This window comes from Sylvia atricapilla, chromosome 1, assembly GCF_009819655.1.
Source record: "Sylvia atricapilla isolate bSylAtr1 chromosome 1, bSylAtr1.pri, whole genome shotgun sequence".
NCBI lineage: Eukaryota > Metazoa > Chordata > Aves > Passeriformes > Sylviidae > Sylvia > Sylvia atricapilla.
This window is the reverse complement of record NC_089140.1, coordinates 65,276,661-65,304,615: the sequence shown is the minus strand read 5'-3', so window position 1 is coordinate 65,304,615 and position 27,955 is coordinate 65,276,661. Positions and strand designations below refer to the sequence as shown.

At 40.7% G+C, this 27,955-nt stretch overlaps 1 protein-coding gene across 1 annotated transcript; it reads left to right on the top strand.

The window, feature by feature from the left end:
* The first annotated feature begins 212 nt into the window (after positions 1–212).
* SYCP2L (synaptonemal complex protein 2 like) lies at positions 213–27,955 on the top strand. The gene is made up of 36 exons (XM_066324691.1): positions 213–378; positions 628–693; positions 1,165–1,302; positions 1,390–1,509; positions 2,649–2,753; positions 4,022–4,046; positions 5,048–5,133; positions 5,267–5,355; positions 5,456–5,490; positions 6,226–6,368; positions 6,877–6,929; positions 7,284–7,329; positions 8,089–8,181; positions 8,271–8,331; positions 8,748–8,896; positions 9,699–9,759; positions 11,866–11,984; positions 12,375–12,447; positions 12,608–12,653; positions 13,283–13,328; positions 14,264–14,352; positions 15,878–15,926; positions 17,056–17,111; positions 17,718–17,772; positions 18,328–18,484; positions 19,499–19,548; positions 20,183–20,279; positions 20,717–20,802; positions 20,962–21,025; positions 22,594–22,725; positions 23,446–23,570; positions 24,045–24,139; positions 25,591–25,690; positions 25,771–25,829; positions 26,286–26,355; positions 27,531–27,955. The coding sequence occupies exons 1-36, from the start codon at positions 370–372 to the stop codon at positions 27,585–27,587; spliced, it is 2,904 nt and encodes a 967-aa protein (XP_066180788.1). The 5' UTR covers positions 213–369; the 3' UTR covers positions 27,588–27,955.

Sequence of the window (27,955 nt, the reverse complement as noted above, 5' to 3'; positions counted from 1 at the left end):
CCCGGCAGCAGCACACGCGGCTGTGGCACCCCTCGGCCGAGAGCAGCCCCGAGGACTTTCCGGGCCCCGTTTTTGCCCCGCGGTGCTCGGCCGGGGCTCTGTCGGTGCTGCGGGGCCCGTCACAGCTGCGGCTTTTTAGGGCGGGTGCCAACCGGGCCGCTTTTTCTTTCTTTCCTTTTTTTTTTTTTTTTTTTTTTTTCCGCGCTGCTGGGGTATGGAGTGAGGGCTTGCCGAGGAGAGGACAGTGCTCGGAGCTCAGAGAAAGGCTGCCCAGGGTCGCCCTCCGCCCTAAACGCGGGTGTGTCCAGCAGCAGCGGTCGCGGCCCTGAGCACGGTGTGAAGCGGTCTCTGCGCCTTCTCCCCCGCACCATGGCCCAGGTGAGCGGCCACCGGGAGCGGGACACCCCCTGATCCCTCCGGGGACACCCCCGGGACACCCCCCGGCTGCCAGAAACCTCGGGCTGGGAGACCTCGGGGGGATTTGTAGCTTAGGTACTAGGGAAGCCTTTGCTTTGGGGCAGAAAAGGTATTTGAGTTCGGTTTGGTTGGTTGAGTTTTCTTTTTTTGGGGGGACGGAGGCAGAAGATTTTTTTTTCCTGTATTTTTATCTTCCTTTTATTTTTAAAGGAAGAAAAAAGTGAAGAACAAAGCAGAGATGTGAGTGGCACTATGGCAGACAGAGCAGAAGACTATGTAAGGATCTTTTACGTGCATCTTAATCTTTATCTTACAAGTTGTTATTTATATATATATTTAAAGGTGCATTTCTGAAATAGATGTGGCATGACCTAGAATTTTAAGTAATTTTATTTAATGTGGAAAGTGCAGCACTCTTCTTAATCTTTTCTTCAGTAAATGGGAATAGATTATTGTAATAGTTGTGGGATTTACAAACTGGGTGTACTAAATTCCCTGTTTCCTTACTGGATGTCTTTTAAGATTACCCAGTTTCAAGGGTTCTGTCTCTTTTGGAGATTAAGACTGATTTTTTTACTTCAGATGGAGCAGTAAAATGATAGTAGAAAAACAAACTATTTGAAACAAATAAGCAGAAACTTGCAACTTTTAAAATAACATTACAGTATTTTATCATTATTAGCACTGCTACAGTTTCAATGACCACTTATTTTGTTTGCTGATTGTTTTCTTCCTCTCCCTCTACAGCTCGAGACATTGCTCATGGATGCCTTTAAAGGGAAGGGGTTTCAAAAATTACACGAACTGCTTCAAGAGAAGGAAGTAGAGCCTCCCCAGAAATACAGTGAATCTCTCTTTAACCAGCTGGACAAAGCACTGAGAAAGGTGAGTACCATAAATAATTTCAACTATCCTAACATCTAACTCAGAGAGTTGCAGGCTAATGATGCACAGCCCTCTGTGTTTTTGTAGGAGCTGGACAAGAATGAATTTGAGAATGTTTCACTGCTGCTGAAATGTATTCAGCTCTACCTTAAAAGTGACCTTCAAGAAGAGAAGAGCTTGTTTATTGAGCAAGGACTGGTAGCAAAGATGAGTATAATATTTTATACAAGTTACTAATGTGATTTATGATTGTTTGTATCAGAAAAGAACTCCAAGGAAGTGAAAACTAGAGGATGGCTTGTTAGCCACACAAAACCATTTTTTTTTTTTAATATATTGCATGAACTGAGTAGGGGAAAACATGCTTACACTCTTTTATTGCTTTTGGTGTAGCAGCTGATTTTATGACTCCACTTATTACCTGATTTAAAGGGTTGAGTTGTTTGGGTTTTTTTAAGCTGATCGTGGAAGGAGAGGATGAATTTCTATGAGTACTATTAATGAAATGATATAGCATTTTATTTCCTCCAGCAGACTGCAGTTTTAGTAATAGAACTGATGAGTAATTTGTGCTTTTATACTTTTAAAAACTAAGATAGTATTTATGAAGGTCCCTCTCTAGATAGTTAGCAAACCAGATGCATTTAATCTGCAATTGTGTTTTATCTTCTGGCACTATATTGATTTCAGCTGGTAATAGTTGTAGTAACACAAATGCAATTGTGCTGAAGATGAGTAACACCTGGATCTAACACAGCTCCCAGGGAACAGCTAACACATGCTTTTTGTTAGCAGAGTTGTAGTGGGGAGTCCTCAGCCCAAAATGTTGTATTCCCGACTTGTAGTGATGCTTTTCAACGATACAGTTGCTCAAAATTCTAGTATGGAGATAATAAAATTTTTCCAGTCTGAGCTGTGTACTTCCAGTGGAGCATAGATTTCTAGTTCCCTATTTGTGTGTGATGTTATGCAATATTTAAAACCATGAAGTATGAAAATACTTATGTTGAAAAAGCTTTAAAAAATTTACAATATTTGCAGTGAGTTGATGTCTTCTAGAAATGTCTGTAGGAGTTTTGGTGCCACTAGCAGCATGTATTGTGTCTGAGCACTACAGTGGGTGCCTTGGACAAGAAAGGAGGATCAAAGGAAGGAAAGGGGAAAAGGGCACTTTTCATGTCCTCCTAGCAAAATTTGAACTCCTTTAAGCCATGTATCTTTTGACACAGTATGTGACTCTGAAATTTAAAGAGTAAAAAACTCTCAAAGTTTTCCTGGAGATATCTATAGTTTAAGGATTATTAACTCCTCTTCCCAGTTTTTAACTCAGTTCTTTTAACTTTTACCTAGTATCTTGGTTTGAGAGAGCAAGAGCATTTTTGGCCATCATTGACCCAAATGAGAATAGATTTTTGATGTTACTGCTTGAAGACTTCTTTGATTTAGCATTGGTATGTTTGTGCATTTTAGAGAACAGAAGGGTTGCCTTTATTGGTTAAGAAAGCTATTGCTCACAAGCAGTTTTCTGCTAGAAAATAACTAATTACATGAACGTGGTGCCCTAGGGCTGAGCCTGGGATGCTGCCTAGGTGGTGTGAGTGGGCTGTGTCCAGGAGTGTGCTCCAGACTGGGGTCTGGCTGAGATTTGACGCACTTGGGAGAACCATTTTCTCACCTTTTAACTTGCAGTATTTTTTTCTGTAGAAAAATTTGCAAGAAATTCTGATGTATTTTGTAAATTAAAGCTTGTGAGCCAAAGCTCTCTCTAGAACTCAAGTTACTGACACTGAGCTGCACTTTACATGAGAACATGTTTGCTAAGGTGGTCCTGGCAGTTTGTTCCTACTCTGTTTGAAACAGATGATTTAATTCTAAAGAATGATATAACTTGCTTACAACTCTCATTGAGGTTTCAACTTTAAGTATCAATGACTTTAAGGGTGTTAGAGGCCTAGTGATGTAACATTTATAATAGGAAGAATGTTCTTTAGCGTTTTTCCCCAAGCTTTTGCACCCAGTCTTGTTGTGGGTATTTATTGGAAGCGTGTCACTTTGTGCATCAGAGTTTATATCAATATTTATGACTCTTTTCAGGAGTTCTGCTAAAAGATACTTGAACAAAATCAAACTTCCTTCTTTCTCTGCTTACCACTTTGGAATTATAAAATGCCCGTTTCTTTTCCCAAAAATTTAAATTTTTTCTTCCTGCTACATTTCTTCCTCATGTTTTCATTGTGGAGGAAGAAGTGGTTTGTGTTGTGGAGTTGCTTTTTTAATTTTTTAAGTTATTTTTAATTTTCCTCAAGGAACTTTAACACCCTTCAGATACACATTGTGATATCTAGGACTGTACTGTATAAACATAATTTTATTTTTTGCATAGGCCCACATGTGTAGTAAAAAAAAGAGAACGATGTCATGATGTGGGTTTTCCAGGGAACCTGTAGGCACTATGTGCTCTCAAGTGCTGCTGAAATCCCTGGGGGAAGAAGGTGCTTGATTTCCTTTACCCTCCCTGAATTTTGCCAACCTGTATGATCAGGGTGACCACATATGATATACCTGGATCAGGTGGCTTTCTCTGATGTGGGTGCACTACTGTTTTATGTTATTTAGCATCTGAAAGTTGGGGGTGAGGAAGGTGTGCTTAAACAGATTGTGTGCTGCTGTTCTTGGATGATGGTGTGTTAATGAAGGCTTCTTTTATTCTTTCCATCAGGTGATTTGCAAATGCAGTAATGAAGGTCGGTATTTTTTTTTCCTTCCATTGCTCAATATCCTGATTCTTAATTCTGCTTGAATTCTGTCCCCTTTCTCTTCTCTCTTCAGCTTCTTACTACTTCCTTTCTGCAATATTTTTTTTTTATTCTCCACCTGATTTCTCTTCAGTTAATTTTCATTAACATTTATACTGGAGCACAAAACCTTTTTTTGTTTCTCTTTGTTTTCTTGCTTTGTACATGCTAAAAAATCTACCTCTGCTATCTTGCTTAAATGGTCAGCATCAAGCATTTTACTTGATCACAGTAAGTGATTTCTGGAAGAGGTTCAGACTAGACAGGTTCTAGGTTCTAGTCTATTCTTGCACATCTGTTTGTTCTGGCATCAGATGTCGTTCCCTTGCTGAAGGCAACCATCTCCACAGAATGATGTGGTAACTCCTTCAGCCTTCTGAACTCAACAGAGTGATGTCTCTCTCTCTCATTCATTTCAGCAGCAAAATTGTGTTCTGTGGCTGCAGCTTGCTGTGGGTGGGTGGGTGGGGGAGCAGGTGCTTTCAGAAAATATCTATGTGACCAGACATCCAGGCTCACAGTCCATGTAAAAATGAAACATTTCACTTTGGGTCAGGTAATGTGTGCTTACTTGTCTTTGCACCTTTTTGTAGGGGGAGCAAAGTGGCACAAGCATCTTCTGGTTCATGCTTTATTGGTTTTCACTGTTGACTTTGACAAAACCTGTATATTCAGGTTTTCTCTTGTGGTTAGTAATTAGCTTCCCCTTTCTGTGCCTCTTTAAATAGTTATCCAGGTCAGAACTTAGTGTATCTGGAGCACTTTATTTTTAGAAGGAAGTTACCAGTTCCCCTTTCTGTCTAGGATTGGATGGTTGGAAGCTTTGTCTTAAAATGAACTTGCAGCTGAGATGTTTTTATTCCTTCAACACAACAAACTGTAGTTGCTTCAACTATTTTTATATGGACACCAGCCCGTTTCTAGCTGTACTTTTCAAATTATTTTTCTAGGGAAGAAAGAGCTAGTGAGTTTATTTTTGCCTGAACTAGGGCGCCTAGTGACAGAACCAAAACTTGGCTGCACTCTGCATCTGGAGGTAAGATTCTTACTAGCAGGAGAAAATTGGATACATTTGTGTGAAAGTCTGTGTAATTAGATAAAAGATGTGAAACAATTATTGATTTATTTCCCATCACTTTCTGCCCCTTCTCTTGTGGGGGGGAAAAAAGGGCTTGAGGACCCTCAACTCTATACTTGACTGTGTCTCACGGGAGGAGAGAAAGAAGTTCCCTCTCTCTGAGGAGATATGCTCGCTCACGTAAGGGCTTTTCCCCCCAGTTCCTGTACCTGAATACCCTCTTCTCTGCATTAAGGAGTTAGTTATTTCCATTTTAACTTGTGGCATTATGCTGTTTCAGGAAAGACCTTGCAAAAACTATATTGGAGGTTGGTGGTAAGAAGTTCTCCAGCTTTTCCTCATCTGCTTGTTTATTATAGATGATTTAAAATTTAAAGTACATTTCCTTGTCCAGAGTTGATTTTTAGGGAGGAAAGTCAGATATGCTTTAGCAAAATATAAATAAAAGTTAAATGCAGCAATGCCTTACCTCTTTCTGGTTGGTCTTAGTAACGCATATTGACTAATCAGACAAACTATGTTTATTTATGTAGATAAGTAATTAGATCAGCTTTATGTGTTTACAGAATGTGCTGGCTGTTAGTTTAAAAAAATTAAATTTTAATTGCCTTGCCATGTTGTGGACAAAATTTAGTTAACAAGATTAATGGCCTCTTGAGTAAATTTTTTTTTTTTCTCCTCCTAATAATAACACTTTCCAGAGTATTGCCTTGGTGTATGGAATATGGCCTAATCCTGATGGGTTAGTGATGAGTCTCTGCTCCCATCCCCTTCCTGAACCCCAAGCACATCTCCCAGTGCACTCCTGTGTGTTGTGGTTTGTAGTGCTCCACACCTCCATCTCACTGCAGGAGCTGAGGAAGCCTGAGCCAACACTTGGCTGTTACCCTCCTCTGCTCTCCCAGGGGAAACTGAGGCTAGAGGATGAACATGACTGTGTAGTATAAAACTGCAGGAGCAGCAATGCTATAACTATCTATATAATATATATATAATGCTCTGTTATGCTGGAGGGATGATATTTATCCTGGGCTCATGTTTACCTCGCAGACTATGACCTTCAGGTTGCCCTTTCAGAGGCACTTTGTAGGTTAATGATAAAAAAATGGAGGGATGACCTTGTTCACCACTGGTTTGAAGATAACTATCTTGCTGAAGCTTTCAAAGAGATCAAGGATCGAGAATTTGAGACGGTGAGGGTCCTTATTTTGAAAACAACATACTTGACAAGTCTGTATAGGGGCTAGTTTTGGTTGAGTTAATCCAGAGCGTCCTTGCAAGAAGTTCCTACAAAACTGATTTTATAAATACACAAAGTTAATTGTGGATGGCATGTTTTACTTTTTTTTTTCCCTATTAATATGGTAAATATTAAATGACACATTGTTAAAATAGCTCCTATTTCTAGGAGCTATTTTACCTATAAAAGGTAAAATAAAAAATATAAATAATGCATAAATAAGTTAATTTGCATTCTTTTATATTTTATACTTGAATTCTTACTGCTCTTAAGTTGGGTCCAAGCTTTTGTAGTAGATTGAGTGTTTCTTCCCAGTGATCTTTGGCATCCCACTGACCAGTTTAAAGCTTTTAACTGGACAGCAGAGGTTACACAGCAAATAATTATTCTACACAATACAATAACTATTTGCAAAGGAAAAGTAGCCTGATTTTTAAAAAATAATGTCATTTGTCTCTCAGGACTGCAGAAAATTTCTTAACCTACTAAATGGAAGGCTTGGAGATAAAAGAAGGTAATCTGGGAACCAACAGAATAAATTTGTGCTCTCATTACTGCAGAGGGGAATAAACAGAATTGTAAAATGGGTTGGCTTATATTAAAAAATTACATCATATGTGAAGAATAAAGTTGTTTTTAAGAAGGAAATTTTATGCCTTTTTATGGTGATTCTTTTGAAAGTAAAATCAATGAATAATGCATCACTACTAAAATGCTGTAGTCTCTAGGTTATCCAAGCTTCATTTACTTCTTGAAAATTTTAAATTATTCTTTGAACAATAAGGTTGGTCACTAATCTCAATAAAAATAAAATAATTTGTCAGACTCTAATGTTGAGTGTATCATGTGAACTCTGCTTCTCTTCCAGGGTCTACTCATTTCCTTGCATATCTGCTTTTGCTGACTTGAATGAGGTAATAGCCCTTAAAGCTCTGGCACATTCCTACAGTGTTATGGCTGCTGAAATGTTGCTTTTTGTGGTAAATGTTCGGAGCATTTTCCCCCGGCGCCTTTTTCATTGAAGAGCTCAATTTCTTGGAGCATTGAGTGTAACCTTCTGTTCCAGCTGGAAAGTTTGCTTGTTTGTCACTTAGCTCCCAACTCACTGCTGCTGACTTTGCTGTTGTGTCAGCCGAGTGATAGAGGGCAATGCTTCTCTCATGGTGATGACAGAAGAGAGTTCTGAAAAGAAAGAGGACAGGACAACACTGAGTCCTCTGGCAGAGCTGTTTCCAGACAGCCAGAAAACAAGATTAGCCTGATGCCCCTGAAGAAGAGTTGCAGATGCTGCAGTTTGCTTCACTGGTTTTCAACTGAATGAACTGTGACACCATTCCTGACAGTCTTGTTGAATCAAACCCATGTGGATGGAAGCTGGTTTCACTGCTTCTGCTTATTTCAAGTGGTCAGAAGCAGAGCTTCCACATTTTCCTTGGTGCAAACCTGCAAGCGTTTGTGCACTGCCTTTCCCTTGGCTGAAGCAGAGCCTCGTCTGACATGGGTGTGGTTGGGTGAGCAGTGGGCCGGCACCCCACAGGGTAATCTGGACTGTGAGGTGTACAGATGTTTATGTTGGGTAACATTTTCCAGTTTTGTCTCATTAGAGAAAATTGTGACTGATACAGCCCTTGTGGGGCTTTTTGGGGAGCAACAGTGCCGCTCTTCTTCCCCAGGTGAAGAAGCCATCGGATGACAAACTGGAGGAGTTTTGGATTGACTTCAATGCTGGCAGCCAGAGTGTGACTTTCTATGTGGATTGTGATGAGGTAAGATGAAAGCCCAGGTGGCCTTGGCTTAGCCTAAGCCAGTGGGCGCTCTCTCAGCCCTTCTGACACAATGGCTTTGGTTTTCAAAGGGAGCTCTTTGGGACTCTGTGAGGCTGTCAAAAGAAAATGTCAACAGTTACAGTGTGAAGGGTAAGATTTTTCCAACAATGTTGTCCTGTTTGGCTGGGGGTCCATGAGTCACATGGAGTAAGCCTGAAATCTCACCATCACCAAGGTGTTCCTATCTATCCTCCTCCCTCTCTGCCTTCTCCTTTGGTCATCCTGCACTATCTCTGCTTGCTGGACTGTGTGTGGGCCCATTCTGCACAATAAGCCCCCTCCTCACCCCAGCAGGACAGCTTGAGGTGTCAGTTCATAGGTGTCCTGGGGAACAGCATAACCAAGACCCAACGGGAAAGAAATGAGAGCAACTGGAAATGCAAGGGCAAGATGTAAAAGGCTGTTTTAAAATCCCAAACACTTACTCAGATATTTTTGGGTTAACAGAAGAATGTCTTGATCTAAAACAAATGTAATTGATTGTTTGGTTTGTTATTTTTACACAGAGAAGAATAGGCAAAAGATTGTTAAAATTTTTATGAAGATACCCACTTCTCTTAACAAAACTGAAGCAACAAAAGTCAAACTGGTTTTCAGTGCTGAGTTTGAAATAACAAGCGTACTTAGAAAAGTCCTGGGAGAAGAAAAATTGATGGTAAGCTCTAATATGTGGGGGTTTTTCTTAACTGTATTTTACACTGGACAAAACCATTAAGTTTGTGTGTTTTGTTGTTTCTTTATTTTCTCGGTGCCTCTTTACTATATATTTGTCTTCCTGCTGTGGATTTATGACACTATATAGATATTCTAAGGTTTGACCTGGAAGAGAAATTAGGTGTTTTAGGAAAGAAACTCAAATTTATGGTTTAAAAGCTGGAAGGTTAAAATTATTTCTTAATTAATTCCTTGTGTTATAACTTTTCCTGAGTTTCCGAAGTAGAAAATAAAGCTTATGGCATTTAATTGTCTAACTTTAAGTATGAACATGCTCTTATACGTGATCCAAGTGTTACATTGCACAGAATGATTAAAATGTTACAGAAAAACCTGGAGTTGTGCTGAAAAATGCAAATCTTAGACTGACTTTGTAGATAGGAGTTCAAGACAAAGAATAGACTACTTCTAAAACCTCGAGATTTTTTATTAGCTAATGTAAAAAACATTTTCTGTGTGTGATTTTTTTCTTTTTTTCCCTGCAAATATTAATATAGTTAATTTTTTATTTGTAATTGGTGGTGCTTGCAGAAAAGCTTACGTAACAGTAAATAACCATAGTAGAGTGGCTGTCATTGCCCTTAAAGGAGCCAAGACTTTTCCAAATGGTAACTCAATTAGTATCCACTGATTTGTTGCTGGTAATTAGCAGCTGTTAGTTTTGTTATTAAGTAGCAGACTTTACTAGATAAAAACTAGTCTTTTTAAGACCATTTTCACATGAGATTAATTCATACCAACAGATAGTTGAGTCTGAAGACGAGACTGTCCATTCTGGGAAGGAAGCCATGCAGAATGAAGCAGGTGATTTTTTTTTTTAATAATTATTTCATTAAATTTCAATATATGTTTTCAAATTATCACTTTCACTTGTAGTCCACAGCTTACTGTTACCTTCACTTAAAACAAAATATAAAAAAAAAAGGAATACAATTCCAGAACAAAATACCAAGCTATGCCCAAGCTCAGTCTTCTATTCTTCCTGCCTTATAAGCTTGGTAACTCTGCTTATGGCAGGTGCTTGAGTCCCTGTAGCCCAGGGAGTGAGGGCTGGGCACCATGGCCATGTGCTGCTGTGGTAGCATGGGCAGGGGAATGCTCATGGGCAGAGACAGCATCTGTGTGCTGGCAGGTGGCCTGGCACATTTCAGCTGCTGGCTGACCTCTGATGTGCAGGGTGTGCAGAACTGTTTCTTCATCTGCAGGTGTGGCAGGATGCACCCTCCTGTCCTCCCCTCTGGCTTACCTGATGCCTGGTTTCTGGTTTGGCCATGCCATGTGGGTGCCTGCAAAAAGGGGTGGTGGCCTCTGGCTTCCTGAAAGCACAGGTTTTCTGGTGGGCCAGTGCTTGCACCTTGGCACTTAACCAGCTCTCCTCTGTGTAGTGGGGTGTGCATATGGTGAGGCAACCTCTACTAAAGCTTCCTGAATGAAGGTGACTTCTGTTTCTTCTGAACAAGGTGGTGTGCTAGAAAATTATGTGTTCCTGTTCGCAAGTGCAGTGAATGATGCCTTGGTGGTGCCTGGAGCTGTTGTGGGAAGGCAGCTGGGGGAGCAGGAGTGCTCACCTGCAATCCCTATTTGTGGGTAAAGGCGTGCAGCCTTTACATTAAGTTTTCCATCATCAAATGGTGGTGCTTCCTGTGCAGTTAGTGAAGATCTCCTGCAAGGCATCCTCTTCCAGGATCATTTGGCAGAGTTTTATTATGTTCTAAATTCAGTAGTTGTTGAGATAACTCAAAGCCTGAAGTGGAGAGGTGTCATTTCTGTGTCTGGCCCAAAGAAAGGTCTAAGCTCAGCACTTGACAGAAAAAGGAGAAAGTAACTCCTTTCTTTCCTTCTCATGCTCTGAAAATTCTTCTGTAAGTGCTCACAAACTGTAGGGCACAGCCTTAAGGAAAAACTGCTTACAGCAAAAAAGCAGGTGTGTGTGATCAAATTGGTCTTAAACAGGAAACGCTTCCTCTGCTCAACTTTGCTACCAAATTTTTTGGAAGGTGGAGTTTTTGTCAGTATGATCTTTTAACTTTGAAGGCTGGAATTTGTCCTTGCTCCAAAACTGGTTGTATTTCAGGTTTTAGAGTGATTACTTGTTGTGTGAATCCTTTCTTTGTGTATATTTCCACATCTTCTAAGGCTGTGAAATCACGGCTCTTCCTGCTGCTACCACCCATTGTCTTGAAAACAAACCAAGTTTGAAGAGCACTTAGGATAGGTAGCATTTTTTCTGTGACAATATTAAAAATAAATTTTTGCTTTCCTCTAAGTTCCTGTGCATTTCCGATTTCTCCAGGTGAATACTTGAAAGAGCCACTTCCAGCTCTAAGTTGTTTGAGGCAGTAACTTCTGCAGTAGTCCCTCCCACTTTCCTCCAGTTACAGCCTAAAATAAGCTAGAATGGAAGTCCTGCAGCTTCTGGAAATGCAGATGAGCTAGGATTTCCTTTTTCAGTGCCCACCGTGGAGCACACAGAGGTGTAATGTGGGCACTGCTTCTTGAAGCAGTCAAGGAGTACAAAGGGCAGAAGGTAGTTGATCTGCAATGAAACAAATTTTGCAGTGCTTGATAGAGATTCAGTGAAGGAAAGCATAGATGGTGGAGTCGGACACAAGGGCTTGCTCCATGTCTTCCAAGAGCTTAGGAGTCAACATAGCAATATAAGTAGTAAGATTATAAACTTGCTTATATTTGTCCGGTATTGATGAGCTTATACATTGGTTATTTAGCATTTCAGTTCTTCACTGGGTACTTTGAAGATACTTGGGTTTGTTCTGTTAAATGTGAGCGTGAAATGTGCCTAGAAGGTTGTACTGCTGTAATTTCTGCCTGCCTGTGTGGGAATGGAAAGAAGGGGCAGTGAGTGTGTTCAGTTACTGTGATGAAGTTCTCACCCCAGTTGCTGTTCTGCAGAAATACCTGTGCCCTCTGATGCACAGAGGAGGAGAGATCCTTCAAACTCTGAGAACATGGAGGCTCAAAAAGACAACTTAACCTCTCAGCACAGACAGCAGTTAACAGACACTGTAGCAGTAAGTGTTTTGTGTATGATGGATCAGCTCTTGTGCTCCTTTTCCCTTCCTCCAGTCTGCTTTTTTTACAGGTGTGACTAAAATCTTCTTTCAAAGAAAACTGGTTTCTATCTATTCAGCTCAAATACTTGTCTCCAGAGCTGCATTTTTAACAACATTGCTTTAAAAAGACAAAAAGAATCACTTCCTCTTATAAGAGGACAGTGGGATGCTCTTAGTGAGAAACCCATCGTATCACTTACCCACAGCTTAAAAAGCTTTTATGTGTGGACAGTGATGAACCTGCCATGCAACTCTTGCTACAGGCTACTGCTAAAAAATCTGTTTCTAAAAACCCACACTTTTTTATTGATCATATGCATGTTTTGTTCATGGTTTCATGTCTCCAAGCAGAAAATGGTCAACTCTGGTGTTGCCATGGTTACAGTGAGCCAGCAGACTGACCTGGAAGATGCTAACCAAGGTCAGGCATGGCTCCCTTCAGTACCTTAAGTCTGACTCACTTAAATGTCACCCAGGGTGACATGCTGAAGGCTCTGCTTTGGCAGGTCTTACAGCAAAAGTAGATGAAATTTCACAGTAGTTTCAGAGGGTTAAAACTATAGTTTCCTTGCTTTCTTCAGAAAAAAGCTTCAAAATTCCATCTCCAGGGAGGAAAGCTAAGCCTAGGTGAGTGTCTCATAGACAGAAAGTTCCAAAGTGAGTTTTTCGTGGGGCTTTTTGTGTGTGGGTTTGGGATTTTTGGGTTTTTTTCCTGGTGTTTTGTAATGCATGTAATCTTGAGGTTACTCTGTCAGTTATTAAATTGAAGATTCTGTTTTGCCACCTGGACATCAAGGCTGTTTGCCTGGAGTTGCAGCACTTTGGAGTTGCTGAACAGTGGTGTTTGGTTACTAGATTGGTGGCTGCTTTGGTGTGACTTTTTTCTCTTTGTGGATTTAGTCCAAATTCAAGGTGAGCCCAAAGCTGATTTACAGAGATTTAAACTTCAGCTGTGAACCCCAAGCTTGCCAAATATAAGACTGTTCATAATGGGGACCACGGCTTTGTGAAAGATGATGTGAATTTGAATTCACCTTGGCCTGAATTCACTTTTTTTTTCCTCAGGCCTTTGCAGGACAGAATTTCTAGTAGTTAAGGAACTGGACTTCCATAGAGCTATTAATTATCTTTCTTCCCTACACATTAAACCATCGCTTTGGTGCTAGGTTGTTTTTGGGGTTTTTTTTTCCCTTTAGTACTTCACAAATGTTTGGTCTTTAGATGAACAGCTTCTTTACATGTCCTCTTGTCCCCAGTGAGAAGCCCCTAGAAGAAGAACCTGTGGACAAGTCAACACCAAAGGTATGTGTGCCTTGGGACTCCCCTTGAGTGAAGAGATACAGGGTAGGGAAGAGGCTTTCTGGTGGAGTTGCAGAAGAAAGCAAGCTGGGATGGGTTGACTCACTCATGCCACTGAGCCCACAGAGTGTCACACCTGATGTGCTGTGCCACTCCAGCACCAGGAGTGAGTTCCAGAGGCAACACCTGCCAACCTCATTCTAGAGGGGCCCAGCCAAGTGATTCAAGCTCCAGTTCAAGACTGGAGTTTATTCAGCACATGTACAGCCCCAAAGCACTGTGTTGTGCTGGTGTGAAGGAGTACAATGCACATTGCAAGACTTGCACACCCTCCTCAAGAGGGAATGTTTGCATCCTTAACAGAAGCAAGCCTTGGAAGTCTACAGATGTATTTATTCAGTTTTGTATCTGGCATCTAATGGCTTTCCCATGTAGGAACTTGCAGCCTGGGTAAATTACCAAGTAAATGAGAGTCATTTGTAGTTGCACTTGGCAAGTTCCATCAGTGTGTCCATGTGCTTAAAAAAAAAAAAAAAGTCAATGTACTATGTGAGAAAAATTAAATTCTCAATGCAGTATTTTTGAGCTTAGGTACATATAAAAGAAATCACATTTTAGGATTGTTCTTGGGTTTACGTTTCCAGGTGCTAGTTTCAGATTTTTTAAAAAGTATTTCTTTACTGCCAGTTTAATTGTTTTATAGCACTTGCCCACTGTACAGAAAATTCAAAGCTTTTGAACTGCTTTCTCTCCCCCACCCTCTTGACCCCTCAATTTCAGCCCTGTGAGTCCCATACTCTGTGGTAAGAAAGTACTGCAGGCAACAGCTGCACTTGGAAAATTGTTGTAGAGGGAGGAAGTTAGTTTCCTGGCACTCCTCTTCTTTGCCTTTGGCAGGCTCTAGCCTCAGAACATGACTTTGGGTATTGTCGTTTTAGAACCTGCGACTCTCTCCTCTTCCAAAGGATGTTACCAGCAAAAAGAGAAACAGAAGAACAAGTCTGGCCAAGAAGAGGGCTGGAGGCAGGTATGACACACAAGCCCTGTGCCCATGCTGGAAGTGGTGTACAAGTCATTTTAGACCTTTTCTAGCACTCAGGGAGGAAGGGTGCCCCTGTGAGGGGGTGGCCTGAACCTAGGACAGACAGTAAAACAAGTATGAGGATATGAAGGGTCATAACTTGTCTCTGTGGGACCCTTTGGGTCCCCAAAGTGATAAAGATCTCAGAAGCTAACCCTAGTCTGCCAAAAATGCCCTCTATCTCTGTGCACTGTCATGCCATGTTGGCTTTTTCCCTTCCCCAACCTTAACCCTCCAGCGAGTTGAGTTCTGAGCACCAGCTTCTTTCACAAATATGTAAGTTTTCTTCAGTATTGTCCCAGTTCCTTGGCATGACAGGTCCTAGGGTTTCAGGATGGCCTCTTTCTCAATTTGTCCCCTTCCCTCGCACCCACACGTGGGTCTGTCTGTATTTAAAGCTGGAGGCACTGCAGAAAGAAGCACTTGAGGGTTTGCAGGCTATATGCACTAAAAAGTCAGCCTTGTTGAGCCCTCCTTCTTTATACTCTGCCAAGTTGAGCGCTGTGCTCAAGTTAATGCCTGCTGCTGAGCAGGAGGGCAAATGAACCGTGTGTGAGGATCTCTGCTGCTGTTCTGGGCTTCCATGGGTTTCCTGCTTCAGCCTGCTGTCCCTTAGCTCAAGAAACCTCCCCAAAACCCAAGTGCTTAGATGAATTTTTTGACTGACTGTAGGTAAAAATAGGAAAACTTGGTGCAGGGCTTCAAGAAGTTTTTTCTTTTGTGAGTTTTAGGACAATTTGATGCAGCAGATACCGGTTTTAAAACAGGAGCAGCAGTGTAGAAGTTAAAAGGTTCAAGAACTTCTTAGTTTGGTCGTTCTGCTCCCTCTAGTGTTTCGTCTGGAAGTGAGCGTTTCCTTCCTTCGGGAAGCTTTGGCCAGGATCTCAGTTCTTTAGTCTTACCATTCTTTTACTAGTAACAAGATAATGTACTGTATGTTGAGCAATTGTCGTAGGTTTTTTGGAAATAGCTACGATTTGGAGAAAGCCAGAAAGGTACAGTTAAGTTTAAATGTTGGAAGACATGAAAACAAGATTGAAATGTACACAGAGAAGAGATTAGAGGACAAATATTAAACACCAGAATTTCCAACAGGGAATTAAATGGAATTTTTTAAATGCTTCTGATTTTATATTTCCACTCATTACTTCTTCCTACTATTTACTATTATGGGTGATGTGAGAACAAAATATCCTGTACATAAGCAGGGATGGGTTAATTTCTATGTTTTGAATATTTCTTAAAACAGTTACTATTAAAAGAGTGAGAATCAAGACAGACAGCAATATGACTAAGTAAAAAAAGGAGTAAGTACTTTTAGAAGCTCAGAAAAAGTACCTTTAGGCATATAAGGTATCTTAGGGAGGGGGCTCAGAAGGAAACCATGTTATCATACCCTTATTCTTAATGACATTCTATAGGGTGATTCTTCAGTATTGTATGTCACTGCCATATTTATGTTGTCTTGCAGGAAAGAACTCTATGACTTTGAAAACTCAGACTCCTCAAGCCATGAAAAGGTAAAGTTGAGACAGAAGCTCAGCACCTAATGACGTAGGAACTTGAAGCAGGCGGCATAATTTGCTGCAAAAATGCTGTAAGGATGGACACATTATAGCAAGACAGACAACTGTGAATCTGAGATGTTTTTGGTTTTGTGTTCGTTGTATGGTGGAAACGGTTTTTGGTTTTTGTGGGTTTTTTTTCAGGGTGGTAAGAATGCTCATCACTACGAGAATTTTGTAGTGGGTAATGCGTGATAAAACCAGCAGACACTTGAGCTGTTGCTTCAGTGAGGCCATGGGGATGGCTCTGTGATTGAAGGCCAACCTCTGTGTTTTACTGATTGCTGAGCTTGTCCTCCTAGGCTAAACAGGAGAGTCTGAAATCCACTTCAAGCTGTGCTTTACAAGCTGGGAATCCCTGGTTAAAACTCACTCCTCACAAAACTTTTATTGGAAATGCTTCTTTACTTACATTTGCAGACTCTCTCTCAAAAAAAAAAAAAAAAAAAGAATAAAATTGATCACTTTTGATCACTTTGACTGTTTTGAAACTGCCTAGTGTGGGCTTTCCCAGGAATCTGTGAGCTTGCTCCTGATAGCTTCCATCAAGATGGTTGTGCTGGACAAACCTTTTGGCTTTCAGCCTCTTCCCTGATATGGGGCTGTGAGTGGCACCTGCTAATTGTGAGGCAATGGATACTGAATGGAACACCCCAAATTTCTCTGTATTATAAACTGATGTGGCTCGATCCTTACTACTGCCACTGGGTGTCAGCAGAAATCCCTGTTCCATGGCACCCTGTCCTGGTCCCAGCAGGCTGTGCCACGGCTGTCCAGGGGCCCCACGCCGTGCTCACAGTCTGCTGCCAGCGCTGCTATTGAGTCAAATGCCGTGTCTTGTGATGTTGGTGCTTAAAATGAGCATTATTCATAAATCAATGAAAAAGGAAAGGAGCTCTGATTAAGGCTCAAATGTTTGTCTATTATAATTTATGACACTCTCAGTCATCAAATCCAATTTCATTAAAAAGTGGAATTTCTGAGCAGGACTTGTAATCCATTTCACTTCTGAATTCTGATATATTTTCAATATGTAGAGTATTTTATAGGGCAACTGGACTCTAAGACAACTCTCTGCTTTCAGGTTGCTGGAGCCAAAGGAAAGATTCTTGCCCAGAAAGCTTCTTCAGAAATTAAGAGGTACAGGATTGTACATTCAGCATTTATGAACCTTTTGCTATGTGAATAAGGGTTCATAGCTTTGGTTAATATCTTTTAAGTTAGGATCTAAAAGCCTATGTGATTTTTCTAATACACTAGTTCCTTGCTTAGCTACTACTCTAGCTGCAGTTGTTATTGATACCAATACTTAAATTGGTACCTGAGACTATAAGAGTAACTGGAGAGAATAGTGACTCCTGTCAGCTTCAACAATAATAAGACTTTAATTCTCAAAATCATCCTTTTCTGACCATATACCAAAATGATTGATTTAATTTTTTGAAAAATGCTTGAATTCCCTGTCCTGCTTTTGCTGCCTTCTAGTCATAGAAGCTTTCAGGGACTTGTCACCTCTATATATGTAGATTTATTTTTATTTTAAAAAGTGCTGATTTCTAGATGTCCTTGAATTGCTACTTTCAAAATCCAGGCAATGAAAATTTTGGCTAATGTACGCTCTTTAACAGTTTGGTTCTTCTGCTGAACTCTTAAGGGATCTCCTGACACTTGTATTTGTCTGTGCCCATTCTGGTCTGTTATTGCTGTGTTTGCTACTCTAATTTGGGTCTTTATAATACTTGGCAGGACTTATGAAACAAGAAGCAAGAAAAAGGAATCAAAGAGCCTTGGGAGAAGGCAGGTAGGTTGTCTGTGCTTCTGCATCCCTAGAGCCTTTGATTGTTGCCTATTTGAATGCTGTGTATTTCTACCTGTGTAAATCTGTTCCACCCATAAAGAAGCTGAAGTTTAAGGCCTATCCAGTGCAGAGTTGGAGGAATGTGGTTCTGGTAGCCTCTAAATACTCTGTGTGTCATTTTGAAAGCAGTGCTCAGGATGCACCATTACTGCCAGACCTGCTAGTGAATTGTCTGTGTTACCTGTTCCCCCTTGATGTGCTGCTGGATATAGCTCAGACATTCTGAGCCTTTCCTCCTTGCAACAGTGCTCTTAATTTTAGGCACAGGAGAGAGAAAGAGACAAGGAAGGAGGATACTCTAAAAACCCCATGCAAAAGGCAAGCATTTACTTCTTGGTGCTTTTATACGGCTGTTTCAATAGCTGGCTGTGGCTGTTTTGGCAGATTTCACAGCTTTCATGTTGCACTGTGAGGAGGAAGAAATGGGATAACTTGGTGACAGCTGAAATGGAATCATTGAGGAGCTTCTGAGTGAGTAACACTTAATTGTGTCTTTAGTTCAGTTACAGGAAACATATTTTCTCTGAAAGTAACAATGAGAATACAAGTCCTGGTCAGAGTGAGAAAAGCTGGATCCTTGACTCCCAGATACAGCTGGTGCCAGAATCTGTCAGCTATACCCGAAAAAGACCCAGGATGAGAAGTAAATTAAAAGGTAAGCTTAGTCCCCTACTGACACTTAGCTATGCATGATTTACTACACTGCAGAAAAGTAAATGCTTATGATGGTTTGGAAAAAGTGAATTTGGCCAAATCCTGGCTCTCCTGAGTTGGGCAGAGCAGACTTGAAGCCAGCAGCAAGGGGTGCCCCATGGAGGAGATGCATTGCACACCCTTGTGCTTGAACTAGGCTCCTGTCTCCTTCCCAAATTTGGGTTCAAATGTCCAGGTGAAAATCTGGCACCTAAACAAACTGTGGGGTGCAGCCCTCTGTGTGATGATGCTGAAGAGCCTGTGGGTCCTGAGCTGATGGCTGTGTTGGTGCTCTTGGCCACATTAGGAGGAAGATCTCTCTGAAGCTACCACACCTCCTCCCTGCAACTTCCCCCTCCTCATCTCCCCAGAAACATCACTGACTTGCCAAGTAATCCTTGAAAAACCTCACAGGCTGTAGACCAGGGCATTCTGCTCCCCTGTTTATGCAGTAATAAGCCAATTGTCCTCTGAGTGTCAGATGTGATTATCTCTGCTGTAACCACCAAATGGAAACCAAACTGTCCTGAATGAGGTGGAATGTTTCTCTCCCACTCATGGAGAAATGATGCTTGCTCAGGTAGCTGTTGGATTTTGTACGGATTAAAAAGCAAAAGAAAGTTGAGCTTCAAATTATTCTTTATACTGGGTTTCCAGGGCAGTTATTCTCACTCCAGTGTCAGCCCACATGCCTTGCCTGGGACTTGGGGACTGTCAGACAAGATGCTGAGCCTGCCTGGCTTTTTATTTTTCTGGCTGCTCTGGATGCAATGAGTTGTGTGTGTTTTGCGTGGGTGCATCTGTCTTTGTTAGGGAAAGATGTTTTTTTTTTAAGTTAATGGAAGTGTTGTGAAGTTTTATCTTGTAAATGTCTAGAAAACCAAAAATTGAAAGCTTTGCATTGTGGCTAATTCAGTTAACTGGTAAAGTGCACACTTTGCATTGCCAGTAACCAGGGAACCTTTTCTTCTTGCAGTGCTTCCAGTGTCTTCTCCAAGTAGCGGCAGCGACTATGAGCCAAAGAAAGTAAGATATCATGTTTTAGTGCCTCAGATTAAAAAAAAAAAAAAAAAAGGATTTAAAATGTGTACTAATGAGTGAGAATTAAATAAACTGGTGATATTTTTAATTCTCAAATGTTCTGATGGAGAGATTTGTCTGTTAAGTGCTGTTGAGATTCTATTAGTCTAATAGAGGAGATCTTAGGAAAACATGGTAAACTTCATGTTAAATGCTGCATATCAAATATATATATATCTGTGCATGTGTGTATATATGTATATATCTGTGTATATACGTATTTGAAATACAGAAAGTCCTGGGGTGGGGGGTGGGGGGGGAAATCTCCAGAACTAGTAGCTACACTAAAAGCTTTTATTTTCCCCTGGAAAACTTTTCTTTCTTGACTACAATGCATTTATTCTGCTGACGAAAAACATCATCAAATGTACATCTCCAATGCCTAAAGGGAGAATTCTTGCATGCATTGAACTCCAGGACACGACTCTCCTTTGGTGCTGGATAGAGCCATCAGTATATATCTACTCTTAGTGTATTTTAAAAGCAAACCAATCATTCAAAACTCTCCCTCCAAAACAACCTCCCAACCCCTTCTTCTGTAGTAATGTTTAAATAATGCTTAGACTTTGTTTTGTTTTAGGAGGGACAATCAAGGCAAAGAGCTCAAAAGGAAGCGCTAAGCAAAAAAAGCACATTTAGCTCCAAGGGAGATGAGTTAACCACAGTGAATCTTGCTGGTATTTTTATTTTAATAATCTTCAGTGCATTAGAAAAGTTTTGCTACGTGTGAGTCTGTACTTTTTGGAAGAGTTTTTTTGGCGGTGGGTTTTTCTTTTTGATTTGGGCACTTTTCCTTCACATTTTTTTCATAAATATTCGCCTTGTGATATTTCTTTGTAATGGCTGTGGGGGGTAGATACTGTCTGTGTAGATAGTCTCTTGTACAAGGGGAAGATAAGCTGGTGCTATTAGAGGTGCAGGAATGAACTTAATTGATGACCAAGAAGAAAACAGCCTTTATACTGAGTCTGAGCCACCACTTCTTCCCTGTGTGATGAGATAAAGGAGAGGGTGGAGGGCTTAGGGTTTATTTTCTGTGTCATTAAATCGAGATTTCCAGTCAGTACAGGATTCAAACTCTGTTGCCTATGTCATTTATTAGTCTCTCACACAGATGAAACGCTCTCAGAGGAGCCTGGAGGGAGTCCACTGCTACTTAGTCTGCCTACCATGAGCCCTTCCAAGGAGGAGGCCACACAGGTGCAGAATGCAGTGCTTAGCCTCCTTCCAGTCTGCTGTCAGGCTACCTCTGCCTGAAACCAGTGTATCCTGTCCCTTTGCTTCCCATAACAAGACAAGACCCTGGCGGCTTCTCTGCAGGGTGGATGTCTTCTTATTTTGTTTTCTTTCTGTCCTTAGAAGTTTCATGATACACCGGACAAGTTATCGAGAGAAGAAGAAAGTACCAAGCGGAAAGACTCAGGTTTGTTACTCTTGATAACATGGAAGAATTGGTTAAAAGCAGAAAGAGGTGGTGCCAAAGCTGTTGTTTTCTTTCAAAGACAAATTAACACTGACTTTTTTGAGATTACATTTTTTTTTGCTAAGTTTTGTTTCACTGTTTTGTTTATCATGACAGACTGTGGTAAGATGCTTTTACATGCCTTCCCAAATTAATTGCTGACTCTCAAAACCTTTCCTTGATTATAGGCGCCTTATAATGTAGGTGGGAATTTTCAAGCTAATGACCCAAGAGACACACCAAAGATAATTTTTAATGTTTCAAAAGTGGACTGCAACTTCAGTTTAAACAAAACAAGCATCCATTCAAGTTTTTGATTTTCTTTTTTATCTAAGAATATAGATGTAAACCACTGCTATAAGCATTTATTAAATGGGGACTTGGATAATGCTTATTACTGGTGTAGCTTTTCTAATAAAAAAAAGTCTCTTTAGGATCTTTTCTTTAAATTAAACTAAATTTCCATGAACTAACTCAGAAATGCTACACAGACTCTTTGTGGTTGGAAACAACTGAACTTCAAGCAAGTCAAGCAGCCATGGGGTTTTCATCCTAATAATTCTCAGTGCTGATGTAGTTGTGAGAGTCTGAGTTACTGTTGTGACTATGAAGTGGGTCACTGAAGTTTTGGTCTTGGTCAAAAGCATCCCTTTTCTAATGAGCTGGCTCGGTTTGCATTCCCAGTATATCTTTTAGCTGTCCAGTGTTTTCTGAATACACCTTCATTGCAATAACACATGTGTTTATTGTGTTTAATGCATGATAGGTGCTGAAGACTTCATTTTTATCACTGTTTGCTGTTTAGCCTTACAGTTGGGGAGGAGTTGTTGCCATGCAAAGGCACAAGCAGGGTTATGCTCAGAAATTTTGAATGTGGTTTCTGACTGCATTTGAACTCTCTCTGTGAACCCTAAATCTACTCCAGGGTGCTTCCCTTGGTCTGACAAGGTGTCCCCCTTGTTCTGGGCTCCACCACCTTCTATTCTGCCCTAGGGAGACTCCAGGGAGGTGATTTGTCTGACAACTTGCTGAGTTCAGAAAAAGTGTACAGTGAGACAAAAAGATGGGGGTCTAGTTTGTTTCTTTGGTTTTTAGCAATTTTTTCCTAAAATAGAGTCTGAAGCTTTCATTTGGATTGCTTGGATTGATTCAATTTTCTTTTCAAATTTTTTCTTCATAAGTAGTTTGAGAGCTTGGGTTGGAAAAGGGAATGGGAAGAAGCTGGACACCAGAGGTTTTTGATGGTTAGAGTGGCAGACCAAGAGAGGAAATTATCTTTAAGATGGATACATGGAAGGTTTCCAAACACCTGTATGACACTTGGCAGGCTAGTTCTCTGCTTTTGTGGGGGAAGATGCTTGCAGGTGAAGTCTTATCCTGTCCTGTGTAATGCCAGACCATAAAATGAGGCTGCCTCCTTTTCTGAAGCATTGGTAATTCCAGTGGTGGTTTCTCCTGGAGCAGGCGTTGTCATGTACCTCATGCAAAAGAACAGATTTCTTCTGAAATGTCTTCTATTCTCTTTCTAGATATATTGAGTGGCACTATCACAAAAAAGCCTAAATTTTCTAGTTTGGAGAAGAATCACTTGTCCTCTGAGATTAACCATATACCAGTGAAAATTTCTGATTCAGTAGAAGAGGAAGTGGCGATCCAGAAAGGTAAAATCCAGTTGGTAACTAAGGTGAAGTGCTGAAATTCTTTAAGCTTTTCTTTTGTTTTGGTAGAAATCTTAGTCACACTGAAGCTTGAAGAGAGGTATTTGTAGACAGGCCAACTTTTCCAAAATCCAAGAGTCAAAATTAGAAGGAGGTATTGCAGCACTGCCAATGACAGTGGGTACTGTGTATTAGAGGTGTATATAAGGAATTTTGGGTTCCACTTGGTCAGCTGTTCCATGACATCCACACTTTCTTGTCTATCTGAATAGTGATTTTTGCAGAGCTATTAAAAAAACCCATCAAACATAGGAACTGAAATAAAAGCATGCAGGTAATGGACAAAGTAACTGCAAAATACTGCTAACTCTGAGCACAAGAGGGTCGGGCTTTCCCTGCAATACATAAGTAGAAGACAGAAAACAGTGGTTGCCTGACTATTTTTCACCTTTATTCTGTGCATTTGCCTCTGTATCTGTAAATAGATCTTTGCATTGCTCTGTTGTGCCTATCCTTCCCTGCTACTCTCTAACAAGTATTTCTCTGGGGATTTTTGAGCCAGTTTCCCTCTTCCTTGTGAGCTCTAGAAGAACAAGCCCCAAATTCCAGCTCTATAGCAGAAGCTGTTGCTCATGTGAATGACGATCCTTTCAGTATCAGGAAGGTTTATTATTTCAGGAAGTCTTCCAGCATGGTGGTAACTGGGCATGTGCTTCTTCCTAGGTCAGGAAATGGATGACAGCATGGATGAAGTGTTTTTTCCCAAGAGGCTCCATGAAGACTTGAGTGATTCAGGAGTGATTTTTGCCTTTGAAAGCTTTGTTGGCCAACTGAAGAAATTGTTCTGGGTAATGTGAGCTTTTCCAACACATGCAGCAATCAATCGTGTTATGTGAAATTACCTTTTTATCTCAGGGAGAGTTGGTGCAAATATCTGTCCTTAGTTTTTGTTCAAGAATAGGCCTTTAGCAGCAGTGCCTATTAGTCTGTAGTTCTTAAAAGTATTCTACAGAACTTGTATATTCTGAGAAGTGTTACAAGGAAGGCATAAAGGAAATTTTAATTAAGTTGTTCCTAACACAAAACTGCCCTGAAGTCGCATTGGGGTTTGTTGGTGCAACTACTGTGAGTGAGTTAGATCATATCTGCAGCAACGATGTGTCTCATCGTACTGCAGATTAAATTTGATTTAAGATGGTTTCTGCTAAGATGAATGGAAACATGCAGAGGAACCTGTTTTCCAGAGAAAGATTTTTGCAAGCTAGACTTCTAAATTATGGCTTGGGCCATTGCCTATCCCTAACTGTGTATCCCATGGCTAGTCCCGGTACAAAAGGATTGAGATCAACACACAGGATGCCCTGAGATCCTCAGAGAAGAACTTGTCTGCCCTGCTGAACCAAATACACAAGTGTAGGTAAGTGGTCTGGTGCTGCCTGGAAACAACTTCAGATTAGTGTCAATTTTGGTTGATAGGGAAGGCCAACCTGACAGCTGGTTATTGCATTTATGATTTGTATGGAAAAATAGCTACTGTGTGTCTGGGTTTTTTTTGTTTTGTGGTGTGGTGGGTTTGTTTTTTGTTTGTTTGGTTTGTTTTCTTTGGTTTTTTGTTGTTGCTGTTGGGTTTTTTGGGGTTTTTTGGGTTTGTTTTTTTTTTGTGGTTGTTTGTTGGTTGGTGTGTGTGTGTTTGTTTGTTTTTTGCTTTTATACAAGAAGAATTCCAGAAGTATAACTCTGTGATTGATTCTAATTTTCCTGTAGGAGGAGAGGATGGGTTAATTATTGTAAAGCTAGCTTGAGTTACAAGCAGTTGATGGAGCAGTCCTTGGACTGTCTTCTGATATCCATCAACTTAGTAGCTTCTATTTCTAAATCCTTTAAGGAAGAAGTCAGGCTGTGACTTGCTTAATGAAGTGGAGGAGAAGAAAAAGGATCTCTCAGATCCTGATTTCTTAGATAGGAGCTAGATAAAATAATCAATTCTAATATTTATGAATTTGGTATAAGTTAGATACTTACATCTTATACTGTACTTGTAAGTCTTATCAGGCCTCTGTATCTATTACACATTAACTTTTTAGGATTTAGATCAAATGTAGTATGAAATAATAGTCTTTAAAGTGAAAAGTCCCTGATATCAATAGGACCTCTATGAGTAGGATTTGCTGTCATTAAGGTACATGGAGAAGTTTGAGTTCCAAAAGGAAAAAATGGGATGCTTTGTGGTGGAAGAGTAGATAGCAGTGAGATGCTTCAGTGCTTGGTTGCCCAGTAAGTAACTTGGATCTAACCAGAGTCATAGGATAGTGGATGCAGGGCTGTGCCAATTTTTTGCTACCTCAATGAAGCTGCCAATGGTGGCAAACCCAAGTCAATAAAGATGCTGCAACCACAACCTTTCTTAAGGTTTAGAAATTGCTGGCATCCTGTGGCAGCACTGTTTGTACATATCAAACCCATGTCAGGAAAATGAATAGAGGCTGTTTGTGTCAAGATAGAACCATAGAATGGTTTGGGTTGGAAGGTACCTTAGAGGTCTTCAGCACAGGAAATCTTTGCTGTACTCACTGGAAGGTGGGAGAGCATGCAGTGCAAGTGTGCTGGGAATTCATTTCTATGCTCTGTCCTAGTCCTCTGTTGCTGGCTTCTATTTGGGACAGGCTATTGAGCCATATTTATCTGCAGTGTGATTTTGGTGCAGTTATTCACATGCTCTGTGACACATCTGAGAGCAAATCTGCCCTGTGTAGTTCAGCAGTGGAATTTTCTTCTGGCTCAAGGAAGGTTTGGTGCCAATGGGGTTGTTGTCCACCTTGAGCGACTGCACACTGAAGTGGCAAAGTTGTTTCTCCTCTCCATCACTAGGCTGAATAAATTTGAGACCTTCCAGAAGATTGTTGTTGAAGAGCTTGCAAACCTTGAGAAGGAAACTCAAATTCTGGCAGCCATGGAGAAGGACGCAGTGGTGTGTACAGCTCCTTGTGTGCCACCCCGAAAAGGTGTCCCTTCCCAGGTAACAGGGGTTTTCTTTGGGGGTCTTTTTAGGATTTCTGGAATGCACAGCTGCTCAAACTGAATGATTTCTGCAACCAGCAAAAGCAAAGGTACATCTCTACCAGCTGTCCTGCATGCTCACAAACCCTCTGATGGTCATAGAGGGCACTGGTTAGGCTGGGGGTACCCTTGCTGATAGATGGAAGAGGATTATAAACCTCTTTGGGCATCCTCGCTTGATGTCCACTGATGGAGCTTTTGCAGCCTTGTGAGGGTTTTCAGTTGGAATTAGAGTGTAATGAGGGAAGCTGTGCAGGAGAGGAACCTTGCACAGAAGAGCTGTACCAGGATCTGGAACAACATGCAATGCACACTCTCAACAGGACTACGTCTAGGGGTCAGAGGAGGTGGAAGGAGGTGACCATTTCCTGTATAAAAGACACTGTGGCATAAATGTTGAGCAAAAACCTGCTAGTCTCAGGTTTATTTTTGGTGGTAAATATATCTCTTCAGGCTTCATCAGTAAGTGCTTCATGAAAAACCAGTTAAGATCACTTTTCTTTCAGATTTGAATCTGTTGACTCAGCCCTGGGCAAAACAATGAAGAGTTCTGCCGACACTGTCCAGAATACAACGGTATGTGTGATACAAACACAGCTCACTATGGATGAGGGACTCAGGTCTGGCCTGACTCATTGGTGTTGGGGGTGAGAAAATGAAACTGGGATCCTGGAAGGGGAAGCCTTTGGTTGGCTGCTTCACAGGACTGGTTCTTTGTGGGACCTCTGGTCCTGATGCATGGAAAGCATTGAAAAAGAGATGTTTGGCAAGGGGAAGAGGTCAAACAAGTACTTGCCTAGGGGAGAAGATAAAGACAAGGGCCATCAGGTAGTGATGTGTCTCCTGGGTTCACAGTCTGGAGCAGTGTCTGTGTAGTTTGTGACCCTCAATACATTTGCCCTTGAAGTTGTGCATTCATGACAACCTTTGGCTGAGGGCTCTGCAGTCTAACAACACACTGCATCCTTTTTCTCATCTGCTTTTTAGGTCTTGCAACTTCTGGCCTTGATGTGTTCATAGAGCAAATAATTTTTAATTTAATTTGCATCCTGGTTAAATATTCTATTCAAGTTCTTAAGGTCTCCAGAGCCTAATCACTATTTTATGTCCTTGTTTTAATTTGTAAATTAAGACAAATACTTTGCTAACTTGGATGCAATGTTTAGTTTCCATCTGGTTCACCCATCACATGGATGTATATTTTTGCTACTGCTGCTGTTCAAGGTCTGTGTGCAGATCTGATAGCTTTGAGAGTTTAGCATTTCTGCAATAAGAACGATGGATTACTGTTGTGTGTAGAATGCCATGTGCCTGCACTTCACAGAGCTGAGAAAGCTCCCTGTGTTGAAGGAACAACTATGCCTGTGGTCACCACAGTGGACAGGGTCTGGGATATTAGAAAATATGCTCAAAACAAAGGGCTTGTATATTTCAGCAGTTAAAGTTGGAATATTGAGCCTTTCCAAAGGGAAAAGTTTCCATTATGAGCATTGAGTTGCTGAGGGATACAGGTACTCCTGAATAAGGACATCTAAAGAGCAGCAGATGATCTTAGAAAGGAGCACTTGTGTCATGGGAGCTGCTCATCCTGCAGCACTTGTTCCAGAGTGGGTGCTTGAGAATCCAGAGCTAAGTCTAAATTGTGCTTAATTGTCTAAATTGCCAGGATCTTTGCAATTTCTTATCTTGTACAGTTACAATGTTTGTATAAATTTTTGTGATTTTTTTTCTATTTTTGTTCTTCCCTGCAGTATGAAAACCAAATGAAGAAGGCAGAAGAAAATGTGGTCATTGTTCCTTCTGACTAGGAAACCTCTGAATTCACTATTGCTCATGACATTTGAGCACTTTGTGTGCAGCACAGAGCAGATGGTTCTGTGAAGGATGTTAATTTATTTTTAGTGAAAAGAAAAAAAGAGGAGGAAAAAGCATTATGTTGAGCCTTTTTCTTCCTAAAAGGAGTATATATAGTGTTAAGCGGTTCAGTTGTGACCCCTCTGTTGATAACAAGTTTTTCTGAAAAATTGCAAGATTGGATCAGTCATATATCAAAGAAATTTAAAAAATGAACTAAAGATAATGATACAGCTGTCAAATTGATGAATATATTGGCTTACTCTGACTGTTCTGCTAACACCTTTATCAAGTGTAAAAGCGTTTAACAATTGATTCAAAG

Coding starts and splice junctions, on each gene's coding strand:
- SYCP2L (XM_066324691.1), top strand. Junction 17,112..17,717: donor GCTTCTTCAGAAATTAAGAG/GTACAGGATTGT, acceptor AATACTTGGCAG/GACTTATGAAACAAGAAGCA. Junction 21,026..22,593: donor TACCAAGCGGAAAGACTCAG/GTTTGTTACTCT, acceptor TTCTCTTTCTAG/ATATATTGAGTGGCACTATC.